The sequence below is a fragment of the Pygocentrus nattereri genome, chromosome 16 (genome assembly GCF_015220715.1).
Source record: "Pygocentrus nattereri isolate fPygNat1 chromosome 16, fPygNat1.pri, whole genome shotgun sequence".
Taxonomy (NCBI): domain Eukaryota; kingdom Metazoa; phylum Chordata; class Actinopteri; order Characiformes; family Serrasalmidae; genus Pygocentrus; species Pygocentrus nattereri.
In genome coordinates this window covers 28369845-28389174 of record NC_051226.1, presented here as the reverse complement: position 1 = coordinate 28389174, position 19330 = coordinate 28369845, and the positions used below count along the sequence as shown (strand labels likewise).

General features: G+C 40.1%; 2 protein-coding genes across 2 annotated transcripts; one reads left to right on the top strand and one right to left on the bottom strand.

The window, feature by feature from the left end:
* Nucleotides 1-1322: 1322 nt before the first annotated feature.
* bnip1b (BCL2 interacting protein 1b) lies at nt 1323-9447 on the top strand. The gene is made up of 6 exons (XM_017721245.2): nt 1323-1443; nt 1709-1801; nt 2851-2942; nt 3059-3163; nt 6744-6862; nt 7316-9447. Exons 1-6 carry the CDS (start codon nt 1360-1362, stop codon nt 7510-7512), a joined length of 690 nt encoding a protein of 229 aa, XP_017576734.1. The 5' UTR covers nt 1323-1359; the 3' UTR covers nt 7513-9447.
* Nucleotides 9448-10718: 1271 nt separating this feature from the next.
* On the bottom strand, nt 10719-18594 carry stc2b (stanniocalcin 2b). Its single transcript, XM_017721255.2, has 4 exons — nt 18318-18594; nt 17224-17366; nt 15331-15542; nt 10719-12273 (listed from the first exon to the last, which is right to left on the bottom strand). The coding sequence occupies exons 1-4, from the start codon at nt 18463-18465 to the stop codon at nt 11889-11891; spliced, it is 888 nt and encodes a 295-aa protein (XP_017576744.2). The 5' UTR covers nt 18466-18594; the 3' UTR covers nt 10719-11888.
* Between the last annotated feature and the right edge of the window lie 736 nt (nt 18595-19330).

Below are 19330 nucleotides of genomic sequence, written 5' to 3'. Positions count from 1 at the left end.
ATCCCCAAAGCAGAAGTCCAGTGCTCATAAATATGTCCACGACTGTGGAGGTTATTAGTTTGACCTTCCCTCAAAAGAGCTCAGGAACGATGAGTGTGTTTTATATGCACTCAATAATCCAATCAATCTAATTTCTTCAGTTATCTGATTATTCAAATGGTCATGTAAACAGCATACTCTGATTTCTGAGACCGGAGTAAGGTCTAGAAATCCCATTAAGAAATCCAATAAAGAGAGCTGGATTTTAGCTCAGTAATCGGATTTCTCGCTCCATGGGTGCTCTTATCGGATTTCTTTCCGAGTTCTCACTCTGGCACTCCTAAAAACAGACCGTGGTACTGGAAATAAGCAAGCAGCGCCGCCGCGAGATGCCAGCAAAACACCTTTGCAGTAACTGAAACCAATCTTCTTTTTCCGGCTGCTCCCTTTAGGGGTCGCCACAGCGGATCATCAGCCTCCATCTTGCCCTATCCACTGCCTCCTCTACTTTTACACCAACCATCTCCATGTCCACCTTCACTACATCCATAAACCTTCTCTGAGGTCTACCTCTTCTCCTTCTACCCGGCAGCTCCATCTCCAACATTCTTTGACCAGTATATCCACTATTCCTCCTCAAAACATGTCCAAACCATCTCAACCTGGCCTCTCTGGCTTTATCTCCAAAATGCTCCACCTTCACTGTCCCTCTGATTAGCTCATTTCTAATCTTGTCCAGCCTTGTCACTCCCAACGAAAATCTCAGCATCTTCATCTCCGCCACCTCCAGCTCAGCCTCCTGTCTTTTAGACAGAGCCACAGTCTCCAAACCATACATCATAGCAGGACGCACTACTGTCTTGTAAACCTTCCCTTTCACTCTTGCATGTAAACGCATTGGTCTTATTACTGGCAAATCTGGTTTTCTGCAGATTATTAAGTGCATGTAAACGCAACCCATGATGTATTAGTCTGCTCGGGCTTTAGCGGGAACCTCAGTGTTTGTAAAGAGGCCGTTAATTCGTGCACCGATTCTAAACTAGATAATAAACAAGCACTGATGGTGTTTTTTCTGAATGTTGGATGCTGTTTTGTTATTTGATGGGTAAGTATTCTAAAAGTATCCTAACAATGTAAAAACTAGCTGTATTCGGAATACTGCAATACCTTATACATACCAATATATGTATTATGAATACGCATGCCCAAAGCCTGCATTACGTTACAGACCAGCCCTGCTCACGTTATATTGTAAAGTACATACACACATATTTAGCCCCCCTAATCATTGCAGCGCTGGGCCGTTCGCAGTCGTTCTGTGTGAAACGCTGGAAAAACGCGTTTTCATTTGGACCGTTTGCTCACCGTACCACAACAAACATGGCGTCGTCCTCTGACGTCCACGTCCGAATATGTGGGCAAGAGATTATCAAATATGATTTGGAAATTAAAGCTCTGATCCAGGTAAGCAACGTGACCTCGTCCATATAGTGTTCGTCATCATCTTCAGAAGTAAACAGTGGTATTTTGCTCGGTTGGCTGTCTGGCTCTGAGCTTCACAGCAGCTCCTGTGGCTCTTCGGGGACTGAATTAGCTTGTTAGCTTAACTTCGTAGTGTAAAAAAGTAAGTTAATTGCGGTTAAAAGGGTTACTTGTTTCTGCTTTACATAGCAGGCTGTATTTTTTTAATATGTCTTCTACGTTTTCCATCAACTGTTTTCCACACTAGGACATAAGGGAATGTTCTGGGCCCCAGACTGTGCTGGTGGAGCTGAACGCTGCAGTGAAGGAGAAGTTCAGTCGGTTAAGGCAGAGAATTCAGGTGAGAGCGCAAGTTAATGTATCTAAAATAAATAAATGAGTGATAGACTTCTTACTGCATATTATGTGAAGAGACCAGCCTTTGTTCGTTTGAGGTGAAAACGGATATTACAGTGTGTTCGGTTAACTTGTATTAAAGAAGGGTAAAGTCGAAAAAACAAGAAACAAGAGAAAAAAAAAACCCCAAAAACCCCAATTCTCTTACTTTGTCTGGCTGGTTCCACAAGGGTTGCGGCGGATGTGGAAAGTTGCAATTGCGAATTGAGTTAGCTTAGGTTAATTACCCTTATAACCTTGGGAAAATATTTTACGGGGATAACAATAATCTAACGTGACGTAATTCACAAGCTTGCTTGCTTGATCAACAGGCGTTGAGTTATAATGTCCGTGTGTTGCAGATAGTTACACGTGACTTTTCATAGTTCTGTATTCATATATTATTATTGTAGCCAAATCTGTAACCGTAATGAGAGGAGCAGATCATGGCAGAATGGATCCAAAAGCGAACGCACATTCAGCAGAAATAACATTACCTTGAATGTTACTCGGAGGTTGGGGTGTGTGTGTGTGTGTGTGTGTGTGTGTGTGTGTGTGTGTGTGTGTGTGCACCTTACAGTTAAAGTAAACCTGATGTAAAGGTGAGAAAGAGCAACAGACTCTGTTGAAGAACTATACTTGATTATATGGCAGCGACAGGGAAATGACTGTGCTAAATGTTTTTGTTTTTTTTGTTACACTATTGTGCAAAATATTTTTCCAAAGATGGCAGGTGGGGTAATGGAAGCTGTAGTAAAGGCAAAAAGTGGACCCATTAAATACTAAAAAACATTATATTGTATTTTTTATGTAATTTTCAGGTAATTATATATCTTCTTTCTTCACTTGTACTTAATGACTGTTTAGACTGGAAGTTACATAAATAAAAAATGGTCTCTGACTATTACACAGTGTAATACTGAGAAATAGATAGATATAGATAGATAGATAGATAGATAGATAGATAGATGTACCATTCTCTGCCTTTGTAAGAGCAGTTGTTCTTGTTGGTAGGATATGGAGCAAATGGCTAAAGAACAAGACAGAGAGTCTGATAAAAATGACATTCTAACTGAAACAGAGGCCCATCGCAAACAGATGTTGAGGTGAGAGGGCCACAAAGTTCTTTTCATTCTGTACACCTGTCTATATTTGCTCTTTTTGTCTTTACTTTGTAAAATTTTTCACTCTTTACTCTGTTATTTTTACACCCTCTTACCAGTAACCAGACAGCATGGAGGAAAGCCAACTTGGCCTGTAAGCTGACCATTGATAACAGGGAAAAAGATGAACTTCTCTATGGTGGTGACTCATCAGTAAGGCAAAGGTAAGTCACATTCACTGTCTATTGCTTAACTGAATTAAACAGATTTTCTCCCATGGTTTTGTAATAACAAGACAAATACCAATCCCAAGCCTTGGAAAGGGTTGTGGAAGATCTACCACTTAGGACAGTTTAATTCCAGCACTAATCTAACACACCTGGGCTTGTATTCATAATGTTTCTCAGTGTGTGGGCATTGATCTAAGGTCTGTTCCTTTCAGCAAAGTCATCATAAATAAGAGAGGAATCTGGTTCTAGTTTAGTACTTTTGCTCTGAGAAGCTTTATGAATCCAAATGATCAAGTGCTTCAGGAGCCTCTAATTATTAGAGGCAGGGGTAATTTGTTTTTAGTCTAAAGGCTGGTGTAGTTGCAGAGTTCTGTTTTAACCAGTGTAACTAATCAGTTGCTTGAAGACTGAGACCAGTTGATTAAAATACAATTAGGTGTGTTTCTGCTTGATTTGAATGCAGACCTGAAGCCACACGGCCTCTTGGTGGGTAAGATTGGAGGCCACTGCTCTACAGGCTTCAAGTAAGATGCAGATACTGTAGAGCTTTGGGTTATTGATTGATTTCTTTTATACAGTGCCTTTCTCATTCCCCAAGTTACTTCACGAATAAACCATCAAGTAAAGAAATTAGAATAACATTTAGTGAATAAGTAGGCCTTCAGATGAGATTTATAGGATGTAACAGAAGAACAGTGACAGAGATTGGGTGAATGCATTCCAGAGTGCAGCAGCACTCACTGCACTGCCGCTCATTGAGGAAAGCCTAAAGTCAGGTTAGATTACTCCTAGAGAAATTAAAGTAACATGTAGATCACTTTGTGTGTGTAAGTACTCTAGCAGCAGAATTGTGAATCTGTTGAAGTCTAAAGTGATGTCTAAATATTTAGAAGATGGATAAAAGGGAATTACAGTAGTCAATATGAGTGTTACTAGAACGCATGGACAAGACTTTAAGCATTACTGGTATTTAGAAAATGGTGAAGACGGGCACTACTGCGGAGATGAAGGAAAGCAGATTTAGTGATCAGTAAGATGTTAATCAGGAAGGTTGCCAAGGTTTCTAACAAACTTGAGTGGGTTTAAGGGTCACAATATCAGTGGCAACAGCAAAACTGAACAGTTTGGAAATTTGGGACTAAATTGGGACTAAATATAAAAATATATATTTTGATTTATCGTATGGAAGGCTGCACTTAGGTCAACAAGGAGAAGAATACTTAGTCACCCAGCATCAGCAGAAAGCAAAAGGTAATTGATCGCTCTCAGCAAGGCAGTTTCAGTTCTGTGATATGAGGAAAAAGCCAGACTGAAAAGGTTCATAGAGACTATTTTTAGTAAGTAAACATTTAAGTTGCTTTTCTCCCACTTATTTCATTACTTTTGCTGAGAAAAAGCACTAGATATAGATCTATAGCCAGTTAAGGAAGGTGGGTCAAGGAAAGGTGGGCTTCTTCAGAATATCTGTAAAAGCTGCAATTGCGAGGGCAGAAGGAACATAACGAATTTGAGGATTTAACAGATTTGAATGTGTTTGAGGAGTTTGATCCAAAATAGGGTTCTAGAACTTCTGCTATTAATGACCTGACCTTAACCCCTCTGCTCATCTTTGGAATAAATTGGAATGTTGATTGCGAGCCACGCCTTCTTGCCTAGTCTTACAAATATTATTTATACTGAATGGGCACAAAATCCCACAGACACATGTATTATTGCCCGTGGTTTTGGAATGGGATGTCCCATAAGCACATATACACTGTTAGAAATAAAGATAACATGCAGGTACATGATTTGTTCATCAAGGTACAAACAGTGTAAATGTTCCCTCAAAGGTGCAACAGTGGTTTTAAGGTCCAATAGAGTACCTTAAATAAGTTTTTTCCCAGTGTAGAAGTAGATATTGGTATATTTTTAGAAACTAATTTTTTAAAACAGAACCATTTAATAAAAAGCCTGGAAGCGAGACGGGGTGTGTGGAGTCAATACATCTTAGAAAATGTAATTTCTGTGGATTATGGTTCAGTTATGTTCCCTGACTAAAGGTACTGAGATGTACTCTTCAGGGTACCACCACAGTGACAGGAAGGGTACTGCCCCAGTAACAGTGACATACCTTTTTTCTGAGAGTGTAGGTGTGATGGTCAGGTGTTCACTTACTTTTGACCATAGAGTGTAGGTCACTTCATACTCAGATTTTCCAGCAGGATTAATAGTCTAGAAATGCAGAGCAGCAACATTTCTGAAATGTTGAGCAATGATATAGGCAGGCAGTGTGATGATATAATGCTGTAGGCAGCTTATGTGTTGGTTTGCTTTTGGTATTGTTTTAATAAGTGAAACTGCAAAGCTATAAAGTTTCATTCCTTCTGTGAACTACTTTTTCTGCTTCTTTATTTTCTGGTTGTCTCAGGACTCCTGGTAGGCCCCAGAATGGAAAGCTGTTAGAAATGTCTGGTAAGAGGATCGTGAAAAGGGAAAAGGCAGTGCAGTAAAATTCTTTACACATTTTGTAGTAATGCGTGGAGTGCAGGATGGATGTCCAGTGTGAGAGGCCACAGTATGCTTCTCTCTAGTGTTTTACTTAGCCCTTTAAAGCTTCTTATCTATTTAGTGTAAAGAGGGAGCATAGAAAGACTACTCCAGCCAGCTAAAGGCTACCACACACTGGGCTAGGAGCTCAGCACCACACCAAGTGAGGGTCTGTGGCAGTGTACTGCTTATAGTACAAAGTGCAGCTATAGCAAGCAGGAAGCATTGTAAATGCATCAAGCTCATATTTATCATCACATTTCATGGAATTAAACTTCCAGCATATTTTAGTGAATTTGTCGTGTTTTGTATCAGCTGACAGCTAAGGTGAAATATGATGTGACTAGGCTTGTAACATTAGGTTATGTGAAGTAAGACAATTAGCGTTTGTATGTTTATCTAAATACTTTACCTTGCTCATGGCAAACATCAAGCTCCTTGTTCCTTACTATGGATTTCTGGTCTGGGTTTAATATCGTACAGTATTGCTGTACTGTAGAATGTGTCACCGTCTCTTGTGTTATTATGTTATTGTCTCTTGGGGTATTATTCGTTTAATTTTTTCTAACAATGCTGAATTCAAGTAGCTAATTTGACTGAAATGCCTATCTCTATTAAATTCTTTGGAATGGTGGATCAGACACCAAGGTGGGGAGATGGTGAGAAAAGCCTCTTATTTTCAATGCAGTGACACCACATGGCACATGAAGATTTGTCCTTAGCGTATTCTCTCTTTTTTATTATTTTTTAGAATCTTATGTAAATATTTCACTTCATTTATATTGTAGATGATTGTTTTTTCCTGATTGGTGTATTGGTCCAGTGTATAAAATCAAGGAAGTAAAGTTATAGGACAAATGAGACCAGGCTGCCTGGTCATTATACACACGTGGCAGTAGTCCTGTAGGGGGCAGTGTGGACTGTGGAGAATGGGACAATGTTGCCTGAACAGAATTTGGCCATGTTTTCTGTATTTATGCATGCATCACAGTAAGCTTTATATAGGAAATACTGTCCAATTTGAGCTTTTGTTTCTTGCTTGTAGGAAAGCCACCAAGGAGAACCTCGTACAGACATCCAGTGAAATCACAGAGAGTTTGATGAGCATAAGCCGCATGATGGCCCAACAGGTAAAGCAGAGTGAGGAGACCATTGGCACTCTGGGTAAGAGATCATGGTGTTTGTTTCAAGTCACAGATTTCAAGCCACAAATTTGAGCTTGCTATTCTGTAACTACAATGAATTGCATAGATTCTGCTCTCAAATGAACATACTGATATGAAGGATATGTAGCTATGAGAGCGGGGCCTAAGGTTTCAGAGGTTAGCAGAAATATTTCAAAACAAGTTCTAGAGGATTTGTTTATTTTCGGATTTTTTTTGACCAACGCCACTCAATCTAACTTTGTATATTCTTAAGCAGTTTCTCCAAGATCTGTGACCTTCATTTTTTATCTTTTAATGTCATATATGGAATCAAATCTCAAATGGATGTCAAAAGAGAACTCGCAAAACTATACAGTGGCAAAATGCAAAAGACTGATACCTATTCATAGGCAAATGACTAGCTCATATAAACTCGATTAAATATAGTACATCTTGTTCACTCTATTTATAGCTACCTCATCAAGGACAGTACTGGAAACAAATGAAGAGTTTAAGGCAATGACGTCAACTATCCACTTGGGGAGAAAACTCATCTTGAAATACAACCGTCGTGAACTGACAGACAAACTGCTGATCTTCCTAGCGCTCGCTCTGTTTTTTGCCACAGTCCTCTACATCCTGAAAAAGAGGCTTTTTCCTTTCATTTAGAGGAAAATGGAGCTATTTCCTGCCACATTCAATTTCTTCCTAAATTGGCTGTATAGCTTTGCAGACAGAGTTGGCATGGACTTTCACATGACCTGGGATTTTATTTTTCCACTCAAACTGAATCCAGAACCAGGGAGGATGGAGTATTGGTATGTATCTGGGACATGTGCTAGTGACACTGTTAGTATGGGCTTTCAGATAACTGCAGAAGCAGCCAAAAGCAGTGTGAGGTCGACCTCATGCTTGACATCTTAAGCATTTCCTGTGCTGCATTGATGGTGCCAGCTGTAAGTTGTGCTGTCATTTGTATTTAATAGGCAATATGACACTCGTGAGTTATATTTAGTACTTCTGTTGGATGGTGTCATGAGTTTTTGATTATAAATAGAAATATTATAAATAACATTAGACATTAACAGTAGTAAATGTTTAACGTTATTATAAATACGAACATTTATGAGTATGGCGTAAGGCCGCACAATATGGTGACCAAATGGAAATACTGGAGTGCAACATAATGCAACTGAACATATAAACACATTTGTGAATCAATAGTTTTACATAGATAAAGATTTTCCTGCATATTTCCATTAGAATATTTAACTTTTGTTGGATTACATGACTATCTTGATTGATCACCTACAGAAACACTCACAAGTGTGATTGATCAAGATACTCGTAGCGCGTAGCGCACAGTCTGATTTGTATATATTGCAGCCTTTCACATTTGCATACTGCACCCTGCACAAGGTCTATATTTGCATAAAGATTCACAAATGATCATAGTATTGTGCAGCCCTAGTATAAGTTGTAGCCTATTTAGAAGGTTTAATACATATTAGGGCATTATTGAAGCATTGACAATTTACTGTGTAACCCAGTACGACCTGTTTTTTTCACTTCTGTGACCATGATTGGTACCTCAGAAGAACAGTAGTGAGTGTACATGTCCCAGGATAGCCATATGTGGTTTAATGTGAAGTTACCTCTAGATCAGGGTGTCTATCTTGGTTTATTTGTAGTCACAGCTCTGTAGACTTTAGTGGTCCTCATTAAACAGACTTAATTAGCAAGGCCTTCATGAGTTCAACGTCTGAAGAGAAAATGCTGAGCTCTACAGAACTGTGGCTAGGAAGGAACCTAGTCTGAACCCCCTGCTCTGGGTACATCTCTTAAAGCCCAAAGCTTCTTGTTTGTGTGCCTTTGAACTCCAGTACTTAAGTGCGCTCTCTTGCACCACACAAGCAACTCTGTGTGAACTGTGTATGTTTGTCTCCTCTTCCAAACAGAAGACAACATCTTAGGGCCTTGTGAAACCAAGGTACAAGAGTTTGCTTGAAATTTACTTGACACATCAGTTGTTGACCTTCAGACTGTTTACAGTGCTCATTTTGTTCATTGAGGAATGAACTTTGAAATGGAATAGGTTGCTCTATACTCGTGAATATGGGCTCCAGTGCCATTGTTAGCTGTGCTGCTAGCATTTCTATGTTCTACAGGGTGATACCACTGGGTGGTGCAGTAGCACTTCTTTTCCAATTAACCCTTGTATTTCTTTGACCCAGCAGACAGCATCTTAATACAACTGGTCAGCAAAGGCCACATTTGCTCAGGACATTACTGCCTGCTCAAGATGTGATTGTGACTGTTTTAAGTTCAGAACCTTTGCAAACAGTGTTAACACTTTGAATATATCTATTAGCATGTTTTAGCATGTTTTAAGGGAAAGACTGTTTGTTTTCTTGTGGTTGGTTATAGTGTTTATAGGCTTCACTGTGATAAAGAGCTCTGCAATGCGCTCGTGTTGGCCTAGTGCTGGCTAACAGTAGGGATGTTAGCCAGTACACTCCTTTTGAACTGCCTTATTTTACATTGTGTTGTAATTTTGAATTCCTAGACTGAGTATCAAATAAACAAAGAGCTTTTATAAACAGAGATGCTTTAGCAGTGTGTCATTTAGTGATATTTTAACTTGGTGATTACTTCTTCAGTGGGAGTTTTCTGTTTTTTTACTTGAGGCCTGATTAAATAATCAGGACAGGACTGGAATAATAAAAACATACATAAACAAAGCAGGAACTATAGGGAAAATCGAGTGGCCTATAGTATTTGTAAAAACAAAAATCAGCCTCCTCTTGTTGGCCTTCACAAAATGTCCTGTAAGTCTTTGACTCAAAATATAATTTATTATGTGGAAAAAAATTTTTTTTAGACGAATACATTGTATTAGTGTGTAGACACCAAAAATTAAGAAAAACTTAAGTATTTCATAAAAAAAATACAAAAAATGTATAAATAAAACAAATTATTTATATAAAATAAATTTAATAGCACAATAATAGACTGTGTGTTGTACCGGACCTTTACACGTGAGGTACAATCTAAAAAGATCATGCATAACATAAAAAAATAGAAATAAATTAAAAAATGGTACATAAACAAAAGGCAATAGGCCTCTGTACATTTGGTAATAATGTAGGGACAAATACATTAACATGCCTTTCAAACAACATATTATACAGTATGTTAATATAGGCGCATGTCACATGGATGAGGTAGGTCCCAAGTAATACTGTACTTAAAATTGTCTTGCTGGCTTAAAATGAAGCTTCTTTTCTTTTCAATCCAGATATGGTCATTCTATATAGGGGTATATGAACTATGTATAGTCATGTTTTGCAGTACACACACACACACGTATGTATGCATGTGTGTATGTATGTGTGTGTGTGTGTATGTATGTGTGTGCGTGTATGTATGTATGTATATATATATATATATATATATATATATATATATATATATATACACACACACACACACATATAATGATAGAAACAACAAATATAAGTCTGATTTGGGTGGAATTGCCTTTAAAGACATTTAGAAAGTAAATAAAAACTTACTAAACTTTTTAAACCCTGTATTCGCATTGGTATTCTGAATATACCTTTTCAGCAATCTTGTGTAAGGTGACTTTGCTCCTTCTTTGTATTTAAAGCCACATAGTGCTTTTAAAACCATTCAGTTTCAACCAACTTTACAGTGTGCATCCATTCATAGATGTTATCCTGTTTAATGACTCACAGACGTTTTCAGAGACCCGGTCAAAAGAACTCTGGTTCAGTTGTACACAGTCGTAGTGTGTGTAAAAAAAAAAAAAAAAAAAAAACAAAAAAAAAAAAAAAAGCCCATCAGAGCTTCAAAAGAGGTCACTGGATGTCTTGCCTCAGTTTTTATAGCAGAACAGATAGTGGAGTCCCCGCTTCATTTCCATGAAATCACCTGTGAGTGCACCTTTAAATTGATCTACCAAGTCGTACTGTATTGACCACAGACAACATTGCAACGGCATTTAATGGATGAAAGAGAGGCAGGTTTGTTTAGAAACAAAACATGGAACCGAGCAAGAACTAAACTGTGCTCCTGAGAAACAGCACCATGACGTTTTACTCACTACCATGACTTACTGAGAGCTGTGTTAGCTGTTTGTACTGAGTTCAAGTGAATCAAAGGAGTGTCACTAGTGTTATCTTCTGATAAGAGTATGCCTCCGATGGCAGGCAGGTGCATTTTTTGCTCAGGTTTGCAATATTTTGTCTTTTCCAGGAAAGCATATAAAGCTCTGATTTTGTTTTAAAAGCAGTAGGAACTGCACTGCCCTTATGCAGTCATTATGCAAATGATTTGAGATGCAGATTATGCAATCACAGGAATGCAGCCTGTGCTTACCATGGTACTACAGTACTCTCAAAGAAAGGACGTACTCCCTGTAGACGTTTTTGTGCCATTAAACTCACTAATAGTTTTGAAAAAAGACTGGTACACCTAGAATTGCTGGAGGTCTTGGCTCATGGCATCTTTTCTCACACTTGTATGTCTTTGAGGCTGCAAGGTAAGTGGTCGGTGTGTAATAACTAAGGCTATGTTCACATTACAGTCTTTGTTACCCAATTCCGATTTTTTGCTCAGATCTGATCTTTCTAACATTCGCATAGATAAACTGGACTAAGCTAGACAAAGGTGAAAAAGGAGTCAGATGCATTGCTTTTGCACCGTTTACGATCATTAAATTTAGGTTTGGCATTGCTGCCACAGTAACGCTGAATGATGGCACATGCACATTGAAACAAAACACATGAATTCTGATCTGAGCATTCTCATTAGGGACGCATGGCCACTAATTAAGGTATGTATCCAATCTAAGACCACATATGGAAGTGGCTCAGACTTGATTTGAAAAGATCACATTTGTGTTACATTAAGGCAAAAAATCTGATTTGTGCCACTTCAGCCAAGTAATGTGAAGGTAGCCCAGCAGACAAGCTTACTTTCTGTACACACAAATTTCAGAGCCAGTGAGTTTCCTCTGCCTTTCACCTTCTTCGAGTGGCATTCAAAGACTTCCTAAGCGGTGTGGTCTCAGGCTGCGTGCTGTTGTCCTGAGACCGAGGTTCTGAAGGTTGAAGGTGGTCTTCATGTTTATCTCTATCCCCATGAGTCCAAACCTGCTCTACATCTGCCTCTAAAAGTGGCCGGCTAGCAGGGGGCAAGGTGTTGGCACTGCCCTTGTGTGGGGTGGTGAAGGCTGGGGCAAGGGTGGAAACACCCTGGCGCTCTGTGTGGCTCAGAGAACAGAGGCTCAGGCTGGCACAGAGAGCACCCCAGTTCTGCTCACATTGATCGCGGATCCGTTGAGCAATGGCTGCACGTACCTCCTCTCCGCAGCCCAGGAGGATGTTCACCAGCTCCACATGAGGCCTGGTGGCAGAGAAAAATTGGGACCGTTGCTTGATTTAACGACATACTGTGGTATAAATAAGCAACAGGGCATGAGAGGGAGTGTGTTACTGTGCGTGTTATAACATCATGTCTGTGAGCTACGTGTTAAATTCCGTCAGCAGCACTTGGTTTAATTTAATGAAGGACTGATTAGCTGAAGCAGGTATTAGATTGTAACTGTAAACACTGAGCTTCCTCAAGGAGAACTTTGGAAATGGCTAAAACAGGACACTGAAACACTTCGCAGTGTTAGTGCACTATACAGCCCAATGTTGAAATTCATTAATTTGACTCTCTGAAGAAAACCTAAAATATTCAACAGTTATGCAAAAATAAAGTTATGGAGTGTTTTCAACAATTTCTTCTTTTTTGTGAAACTGCTAACGTTTGATTAAGTAGAGCCCTATTTGTAGTTCAAAGGAAAAGGGCTATCCGTGATGCATTTGCTGTCCCTTGATGTACGTTTGAACAGTATTATGCATGATGTTATATCAGCTGTAAGGTCTGCTTAACAGGTTTGTTGGTTTCTGTTAATTAACTGTTTATTTTGCTTGTATTTATCAGTTATCTCCAATTAGTTATTTTTGAGCTGTAACATGTTATAGGCCTACTCATAAGACAAGATAATCCTTTATTAGTCCCACAATTGGGAAATTCAGTGTTTCAGCAAAGGGATAGCAAGGCACTCAAGAAAAAGAAAAGAAGTAACTAGAAGAGAAGCTTACAAGCAAGTAATTAACTTTAATTACTTATCAAGGGTTTTACAGTTTGTTACTTGTTACTATATAGACTATATATATATATATATATATAGACTCTGTGACCACAAGGTTGCCGGTTCGATCCCCAGGGCCGACAGTCCATGACTGAGGTGTCCTTGAGCAAGACACCTAACCCCCATCTGCTCCCCGGGCGCCGTGGATAGGGCTGCCCACCGCTCCGGGCAAGTGTGTGCTCACTGCCCCCTAGTGTGTTTGTTCACTAGTGTGTATGTGGTGTTTCACTTCATGGATGGGTTAAATGCGGAGGTGGAATTTCCCCAGTTGTGGGATCAAAAAAGTATCACTTAATATATAGAATACTAAAAGTGAAAATTAAGATAAAAATATAAACTCTATCCTTCCCAAAAAAAGTAACAATATAAAGAATTATAAGTAAATAAAAGCTAAGATATTTACACTGTATGGATATTTTGCCTGAAATTCACATGGAGCATTGCACACGAGGTACTGGTTTATATTACACATGAGATGGCGAGGAGTTAACAATATAAACATTATAATACAAAAGCAAACAAGCCTCCACACTATAGGGATATTTTAAACAAAATACTGCACATAGAATGTTGAGTATATTGCACACAGTGTCACACCTCAGGCGGACTCGTATGCCATCTCGGACTCCATCTCCCAGACAGCATCGGGAGATCACATGACTCAGGACGAGCGCCCGCGTCACTACCAGTGCTCGCAGTCTCCTGATTATTGATCTGACGCACCTGTACAGGTGGACCTACTTTGGCACTATTTAAGACTGGTCCAAAGTAGGGTTCGGTGCGAGGTATTGCATCTCCACCATAAGAACATACTGAGCGATCTCTATATCTCCTATGATTACGTGTTATGACCCTTTTCTCTCGTTCCTACCAACTTCGTCTTTTGGTTTACCCCTTTTTTTAACTTTGGCTGGTGGTTTTTGGCTTTTTCGTGTTTGACTTGGAACTGGTTTTGTGGATTTCGATTTCTGTCATTTCCTGGTATATTGTTAGCTTCATCCACGTTCGTCTCTCCCCTGTCAAACGTAACACACAGGAAATGGTGATGAAAGTTTACGTTTGGGTGCATTAAATAGATATTTATTATTTAACCGGAATGGTGTTTTTGGTCAAGTTTACCTGTATTGCTAATAGAAAGATAAACATTTTGTTGTGGCCAGCCTCTGGTCGGCTTCTTAGGGTGGTGCGAGTGCACACAAAACTAATGGAATCCTCTGAAACTTGTGATTTTTAAGCCAATTATTCATTTCTTATGTAGTAATCCATTACTTACTTTTCTTTGACACTAGTGTTTATGGAGTGCTGAGCTGGGCGTTTCTAGGGAGGCACAGAAGTTAATATAGCTTTATTGTTTTGAATAAGCATTTAAGCCCATTCATGACGTGTATCTTTTAAGTCAGTGGTACTCTGTTCATTTAAAGTAGGGGTGTCCAAACTTATCCGCAAAGGGCCGGTGTGGCTGCCTGTATTCACCCCAAACAAGCTGAAGCACACCTGATTCTACTTGTTTAATCAGTTGGTCTTAGATTGGACACCCCTACTTTAAGTTATGGTCACACAAAACGTCTGTAAACTTTGCTTAAATAGGAAAGGAATGCGAGCAGGAATTTTCAGATCCAGTAGAAAATAGAAAAGGGTGAGCTATGGTATCTACATTCTGGAAAAAACAAGCTGGTTAAGTAATGTTAGCTATTCCCTAAATTATACATTCCCTCCACAACCATATTGCATCAGGAAGGCCCATACTTTTTTTGCTCCACCTCAATAAAAGAAATAGTGAGGTGACAATCCAGCAATCAGTTGCTACAAAGAGGTATTTTGTGTAGTTGTGAGTTGTATTGCTTTAAAGGTTTAATTACATCTTAATGACTTAATGACAATGACGTAATGATGTAATACATATTTTGACATGGATCAACTACCCTATATGTTCTATAAACTTCTTTTGATTTAATGAAATGATCTTATTTTGAATTCTGCTAACTTCTGCAGGTTTACAGTGAAGACATGATTATGATAGGGACTGTATTTCACAAAGTACAGCAAAAGGGGGTTGCTTGGTAAACCACAGTATCAATATATTATTACACATGAATAAAGCTTTTAGAGGTTCCCAGTAGGTTCAAAGCTTTGAATCCTGTATCATGGCTTTCTCCAGCTCTGGAGAGGAAAAGATGTGCTGAGTCAGAGCATGGCAGTACTTAACGCTGCAGGACGGTGGCATATTTTTTTTTCCACTTAGGGTTTAATAGACTACTTACCCTTTGGGGAACAGGTCTTGAAAATGGATCATCTCCACCATGACGTTCACATTCTCCCTGACCGCTGAGCAGAGGTTGTGTTTGACATAGCACTCGCGCTGAAGCTGAAACACCATCTCCTTCACGGCCAGGCACTTGCGGCTCACGCAGCTGAACTTGTGGCGCAGCCCGTGGGCCATGCACTTCAGCGCATCCTTGATGAATGATTTCCCCTGTGGCATTGCATAAGTCATTCATCAACCACATTCATGCTGAAACATTTGTAACTCAGGGACATCTGATCTAATGGTTATGTGGGTCTACCCCAGATTCATAACTATCTGGAGCTGCTGTTCCTAACTGGTGGGACAAGAAAGTGATTTAATGTGCTGTTTATTTTTAGAGGTGCATAAGGTAGCTTACACTATACTAAGGTAAAAGTGTTGTTACTTGAATTGAGTGACTCAAGCAGATGTATGACTAACTATTACAAAAATAAATATCAGGTTGAAATAACTCTTCAGCTATGCTAGTGAGTTCTCTGTAGACCTGCACTGAAACTTCTCAGTACTTTCAGCATCTATGCACAAAGAAATTGTCTTTCTGGAATCCTTCTGGTTTAAGGCTCCAAAGTGAGAGATCCTGTCACTAGCACAACGGAATGTAAACACAAAAAAGGAATTAGAGGCTAAATGTGAATGACAAAAATGGAACTAATAGGAAACATGGATTCAATGTAAATAAATATAAGCCTACTTGAGTAACACTATTATCAACAAAAATTACCCAGAAAAGTACAGACTAATTTGTTTTAGTCAAGTGGCTCCAAGTGGCTCCAAAAAGTGTCTGGACACTAACTATTTGACAGTTAATAAACTTTAACGATGTTCTTTAGTTTACTTCAAAATATTTGGTTCAGAGAAAAACACTTCTTTCACGCAAATGGTAGAACCTTTGTGTGGAGAGCAGTTCCAACCAGACTGCATTAATGATATTGTAAAGCACAGATGAGCAAACCTTAAGGTTTGGGGCCATTTTTCATACAGTGGTGTCAGTGAGCTTGCGTTCATTGGTGGGATCATAAATTCATAAGTATACACATTTTGGAATCAAACCTGTGTGTATCTGCAAAGGACAAAGACCTGAAAAGCAACAGCCACCATTTTAAAGAATATACTGCTGAAAATAAAAGAATTGCTCAAACGACAACGACCTGAAAAACAACAGCAAACATTTTAAAGAATATTTTGCTGAAAAGTAGCTAATGACAGGAAAAAATATAATGAATAGACATTGTAAAATATATATCACTTTTGTCAAAGCTACACTATGTATGTTTTTGGGGATTTGGAGACCTCTCTGGTGGATATGTGTAATTGCTTGCAATGTGCAGAAGAATATTTTATAACGTGGCTTGTGCTTTGGATATTTTACCTGATATGTGCATTGCGAGAGAATTCAGAGCGAGCTCAGTCAAACCTTGGTAAATGACATGTAAGTAGATGTAAGTGAACTATCTTCTGGCATCATATTGTCATCATCAGTGCGACGTTAATAAGCAAAAATGTAGGACATGGTCCAAAAAAAAAAATGAAATAAACCTCCGACCTGACCACTCTGACTATTAAATAACTAATTCAGGCTTTACTAGGTGACCTGCAGCAGTGCACACCATATTTTTGCTTGGTTTCTTTTCCGGTGATGCTACCTCTATTAATCTTAACAAAAAATATTACATAGTGCAGCTTTATCTGACACAATGGATGTATTACATGTTTAAATACAGCACAAATGTCCGATTACTTTTTGAGGCCACTGCATAATGAGACACGGTAATTAATATGTAAAACGAACCTTCATTGTAAAACGCATCACCGCCGTTATGTTACAGCGCTGACGAGCGCGCGCAGTTACCTGAGAGTCGAATTTGCCCGCGTGGTGCAGGAACGTCATGCAGATCTCGTGCAGCCCGCGGATCTCGCAGGAGTTGTTGTGGAAGCACTCGAACATCCCGCAGCCCACATCACCGGCGCCCACCAGGCAGTGCTGGATCTCCGCTGAAACGAGAGGGGAAGGCTTTGGTTCTGTCAGAACAGTCAGCTGGATCACGAACGAAGCGCGTAGGCTGCATTTCACAGATAACCGAGACAAAACATCGCTGTTACAACAGCCTGCGAGTTGAGTCTCGCGCGTTAGCCTTCAGGCTATCAAACCACCTCAGAGAGGCGTTAGTAAGCCGTATTGCGAAGAAACCGGAGGTCAATAAGCTCAGAATGAGCTTCAGCGTTTGCGAGATTATTTTAAGAGACGCGTTTCTGTGAAACACTGCTAACCAAACATTCAAGGTCCCGGTTTAAATATCAGCGTCGGTGCTCTGAAAGTGAGGTGGAGCGCTTGAGGAGGAATTCCGCGTAATTTTTCAGCCGCTTTACGTGGTGAAGGTGTAAATACACTGAGAGGGGTCGGATGTGAAAAGCTCAGTTCTAGATAAACTTACAAAACTGTTCCCAGTGGTGGTGACAGGAACATCTGAGGAGCCCAGTGCCTCTAAAAAGCTACCTAACAGAGCCAGCCTATAGCACGATGAGCAGTTAGGGTGCCTCATGTCAGAGACATGGTTTCATGATGCTTTGGAGACAAAGCTTTGCCCTTCATGATGCACACGCTGTGTGGTAAAATCCATCCCACAAACACCCGTTTTTCCAGATTTACTGCTATTTACCCAGTAATGACATTACAGCCTGTAAACACTCAGAAGACGCGTGTTCACCGGCGGGTTTGTATAGTTAATAAAGTGGCTACATTGGCGCTGCAGACATCACAGTCCGGGTTCCTGTCACCACCACTGTATAGAAATATAAGTCGATAACTTTCTCTATATTCTCTACGTTTTACACCAAACTACTCTGAATGACTCTGTTTACGTCTCGGTCTAATAGATTCAAGCAGCGAACAGATGTACCTGTGAGGCTCATCCAAGAGTTTAAACTACGGGAGTTCTCATTTACCTGTGTTCTGCAGCGACAGGCGTCTTTTCTGGACGTTAAGCAGCCTCTCCTGCGATGTCTCATGAACGTCTCCCGTTGACTCCGTTGCGTCTCCGTGCTGCGTTACGGTCAACATGAGCAACACTCCTATGGTCAGTTTCACACACATGTCTCGTCGCGATAAACACACACACACACGCACGCACGCTCAAATAACGCTGTGTAAACCAGAGAGCTGCTCGCCTCCGGATTCGTGTAGCATAACCGCGGAGGAGCAGCGGCGGCGGAGAGCCGGAGAGGACGGATGCTCTGCTCTGTTATAGTTCCCAAACCGCGCGTGTCACTTTTGATGAAGGAGGCGAGCAGGTGCTGTCACTCGCGCCCGTTCCGCCAATCAGAGGGCGCCAAGAGTGCGCGGCCGAGGTCGATGTAGCGCGCGCCCGTCCAAAGTCGATATATAGGGCTGCACGCGAAACAAGTTTGCATCAGAGTTTACGAAGAAGTGCGTAGGCAGAGACGCGGAGCACTGCGTCCAAGCTCCTATAGAAAACTCACATACATTCCACATGTGATCGCACTCTCTGTCCATTTTATCAGGTCCACTCAACATATAGGAGCACTTTGTAGTTCTGCAGACAGATTGTTCATCCCTGGTCAGGAGCAGGTATTTTTTGGGTGGTGGTTCATACATACACTGCAGTGATGCTGACATGGTAGTGACATGCTAGCGGTGTTGTCATGGTACAAGTGCATCAGCGACAGCAGCAGTGCTGGAATTTTCAAACACCGTTTAGACTTTGTGCTCGCTCTGTTAGACACATTTTAGATCTAAAGTTAGAGACAACCGCACTTCTGTTGCAGTTTCTGGCCACAGGCTGCTGGTGGCTGAACATTTTTAGTTGTTGGTCTGTTCTCAGCCCAGAGTTGTTCAAAAACTTCAGCGACACAGCTGTGTGATCCTTGCGATTTAAATTACATGCTATTTCATATAAATTAATGCATAGCCCTGTTTGTTTTAGGCCAAGAAAAACAGC

Coding starts and splice junctions, on each gene's coding strand:
- bnip1b (XM_017721245.2), top strand. CDS start 1,360: ATGGCGTCGTCCTCTGACGTCCACGTCCGAATATGTGGGCAAGAGATT. Junction 2,943..3,058: donor CATCGCAAACAGATGTTGAG/GTGAGAGGGCCA, acceptor CCCTCTTACCAG/TAACCAGACAGCATGGAGGA. Junction 3,164..6,743: donor GACTCATCAGTAAGGCAAAG/GTAAGTCACATT, acceptor TCTTGCTTGTAG/GAAAGCCACCAAGGAGAACC.
- stc2b (XM_017721255.2), bottom strand. CDS start 18,465: ATGTGTGTGAAACTGACCATAGGAGTGTTGCTCATGTTGACCGTAACG. Junction 17,367..18,317: donor CCTGTCGCTGCAGAACACAG/GTAAATGAGAAC, acceptor CTCTCGTTTCAG/CGGAGATCCAGCACTGCCTG. Junction 12,274..15,330: donor CAAGACCTGTTCCCCAAAGG/GTAAGTAGTCTA, acceptor CTCTGCCACCAG/GCCTCATGTGGAGCTGGTGA.